Source organism: Mandrillus leucophaeus, unplaced genomic scaffold, assembly GCF_000951045.1.
Source record: "Mandrillus leucophaeus isolate KB7577 unplaced genomic scaffold, Mleu.le_1.0 Scaffold234, whole genome shotgun sequence".
In the NCBI taxonomy this organism is placed as follows: Eukaryota; Metazoa; Chordata; class Mammalia; order Primates; family Cercopithecidae; genus Mandrillus; species Mandrillus leucophaeus.
The window spans coordinates 1,373,191-1,376,119 of NW_012102410.1; the positions used below are offsets into that span (position 1 = coordinate 1,373,191).

At 50.0% G+C, this 2,929-nt stretch overlaps 1 protein-coding gene across 1 annotated transcript in view; it reads left to right on the top strand.

Annotated features, from left to right (window-relative positions):
* Positions 1-2,929, top strand: part of INSR (insulin receptor) — a 218,702-nt gene that overhangs the window by 180,222 nt on the left and 35,551 nt on the right. Inside the window, exons 9-10 of the mRNA XM_011982063.1 lie at positions 82-283; positions 2,343-2,378. Coding sequence (XP_011837453.1) covers positions 82-283; positions 2,343-2,378 — 238 coding nt within the window. The remainder of the gene's footprint in view (positions 1-81; positions 284-2,342; positions 2,379-2,929) is intronic.

The window sequence follows — 2,929 nt, forward strand, 5'->3', positions numbered from 1 at the left end:
GTGTGTGTGGATGTGTGTGCGCGTGTGTGTGTGTGTTCAGCCGCAGAGACGTGAGCCCCGCTTTTCTGTTTCTTTCTCCAGGGCTGAAGCTGCCCTCGAGGACCTGGTCTCCACCGTTCGAGTCTGAGGATTCTCAGAAGCACAACCAGAGTGAACATGAGGATTCAGCCGGTGAATGTTGCTCCTGTCCAAAGACAGACTCTCAGATCCTGAAGGAGCTGGAGGAGTCCTCGTTTAGGAAGACGTTTGAGGATTACCTGCACAACGTGGTTTTCGTCCCCAGGTCAGGACTTGGCGCTGGGCTCTCTTAGTGGGTGCCAGTTGGCTTGGTGCTGGTCATTGCTTAGGGACCCAGAGGTAGTGGGACCCAGAGACGGCAGAAGGGTGGGTGGAGTCTGAATGCAGCCCTTTCCTGGGTGGAGGAAGAGATCTTGGAATTTCGAAATTTCGAGCAGAATTTTATCAGGAAGAGCAAATAATCACACAAAAGGGGAAAAATGGACAAAACTCAGCCTTTGCCTTTCTTACCTCTCCCGAGCTGGTCTCCATCTGAGTTCCAAAACAAACACCATCAGATGATTAAGGCTTTTTTCTCTCTCTCTCTTTTATTTTTATTTTTTTATTTTTTGTAACAGAGTCTCCCTCTGTCGGTCGTCCAGGCTGGAGTGCAGTGGTGCAATTTCGGCTCACCACAACCTCCCCTCCCCGGGTTCAAGTAATTCTCGTGCCTCAGCCTCCCAAGTAGCTGGGACTATAGGCACGCACCACCACGCCCAGCTAATTTTTACATTTTTAGTAGAGACGGGTTCACCATGTTGGTCAGGCTGGTCTCGAACTCCTGACCTCAGGTAATCTGCCTGCCTTGGCCTCCCAAAGTGCTGGGATTATAGGTGTGAGCCACCGCGCCTGGCCATGATGATTGAGGCTTTAGCTGGGTGCAGTGGTGTAAGCCTGTGGTCCCACCTACTTGGGGGTAGGGTTGCTTGAAGCCAGCCTGGGCAACATAATGAGACCCCATCTCTACAAAAAGACAATTTAAAAATGAGCCAGGCATGGTAATGCATGCCTGAACTCCTAGCCCGTGGGGAGGCTGAGGAAGAAGGATCACAACAGCCCAGGAGATCGAGGCTGCAATGAGCAATGATGGCACCACTGCACTCCAGCCTGGGAGACAGAGCGAGACCCTGTCTCTAAAAAAAAAATTAAAAGTATCTGTTCAGATGTTTACCAATGTTATTCACCCGAGCAGACTTTTCTCCCAGAACCATCAATGTGTAAGAATTCTCTTTTTTTTTTTTCTTCTTTTTTTCTTGCATGTTCCCCTATGACCCCGAGTCCAAAAGAATGTTCAGTGGGACAGCCCAGGCATTGAAGTGGTTACCGTTTCACCTGTTAAAAATGAAATGTTGGCTGGGCGCAGTGGCTCCCTCCTGTAATCCCACCACTTTGGAAGGCCAAAGTGGGAGAATCAGTTGAGGCCAGAGGTGGAGACCAGCCTGAGCAACAGAGTGAGACCCTATCTCTACTGAAAAAGGAAACAAAAATAGCCAGACATGGTGGTGCATGTCTTGTAGTCCCAGCTACTCTGGAGGCGGAGGCGGGAGCATTGCTTGAGCACAGGAGTTGGAGGCTGCTATGAGCTATGATGGCACCATTGCACTCCAGCCTGGGCAACAGAGCAAGACCCTGTCTCAAAAAGGAAAGAAAGAAAGAAAGAGAGAAAGAGAGAGAGAGAGAAGAAAAAAAAGAAAGGAAAGAGAGAGAGGAAGGGAGGGAGGGAGGGAGGAAGGAAGGAAGGAGAAAAAGAAAGAGAAGGAGAAAATGAAAAGAAAAAGGAAGAAAGAGAAAAAAGAAAGAGAAAGGAAAGAAAGAAGAAAAAGAAAGAAAGAGGAAGGAAAAGAAAAGAAGGAAGGAAGGGGAGAGAGGGAGAGAGAATGAAAGAGGAAAGGAGAAAGAAAGAGGAAAGAAAGCAGAAAGAGAGAGAGAAAGAAAGAAGAAAGAAGGAAAAGAAAAAAAAAGAAAAAAATGCTGCCAGACTTGGAGAAGTGACTGAGTCAGTTGTGTCCACATGTAGTCACATTTGACATCCCAGGGCCACCTCCGCAGGCCATCTCTGGGGGAGAATTTTCTCTGATTTCTTCCCCGTCCCTTGCCGGGCCCCTGCATCTGCTGGCGAAGATGTAGCTCCCTCCCTCCAGCAAGTGATGGATGGGAGCAAGTGATCCAGGTTCAAGGCCAGGGTGCCCTTACTCAAACACAATGTGGCCTCCAAGTGTCAGAGCCCAGTGGTCTGTCTAATGAAGTTCCCTCTGTCCTCAAAGCAGTTGGTTTTATTTCCACAGAAAAACCTCTTCAGGCACTGGTGCCGAGGACCCTAGGTATGACTCACCTGTGCGACCCCTGGTGCCTGCTCCGTGCAGGGCCGGCGGTGTGCCAGGCAGACGCCTCGGAGAACGCAGGGGTTTCTGTGGCTTCTTGCATGCGGTGGGCTGCTGTGCTGGAGATGAGATGCTTCACAAATTCAGAAATCCAATGCCTTCACTCTGAAATGAAATCTGGGCATGAATGGTGGGGGGAAATCTTCACTAACACACTCTTGCCACAACATAGAAGCACGTGAGTGCTTCCTGGGTACCTCCTCCCTGCCTTCAGTTTGCAGCCACTGTTGGCTCACTAAAGATCTCTTTGCACCTCCCACGTGCATTTGCAGAAGTGGGTGGGGATCCCCGGAGTCTGAGCTCCCCGCGGCTGGGTGCCCCGACCCAGCAACTCCTATACCATGAGGGGAGGGTGGTCTGGAAACAGAATATTTTCATGAAACGGTGACAGGATATGAACAAAAGAACACCGTGTCGCTCACTGAATTCTACAGAGGAGAGTCAGGGACCTTCCTTCCTTCCTTCCTTCCTTCCTTCCTTCCTTCCTTCCT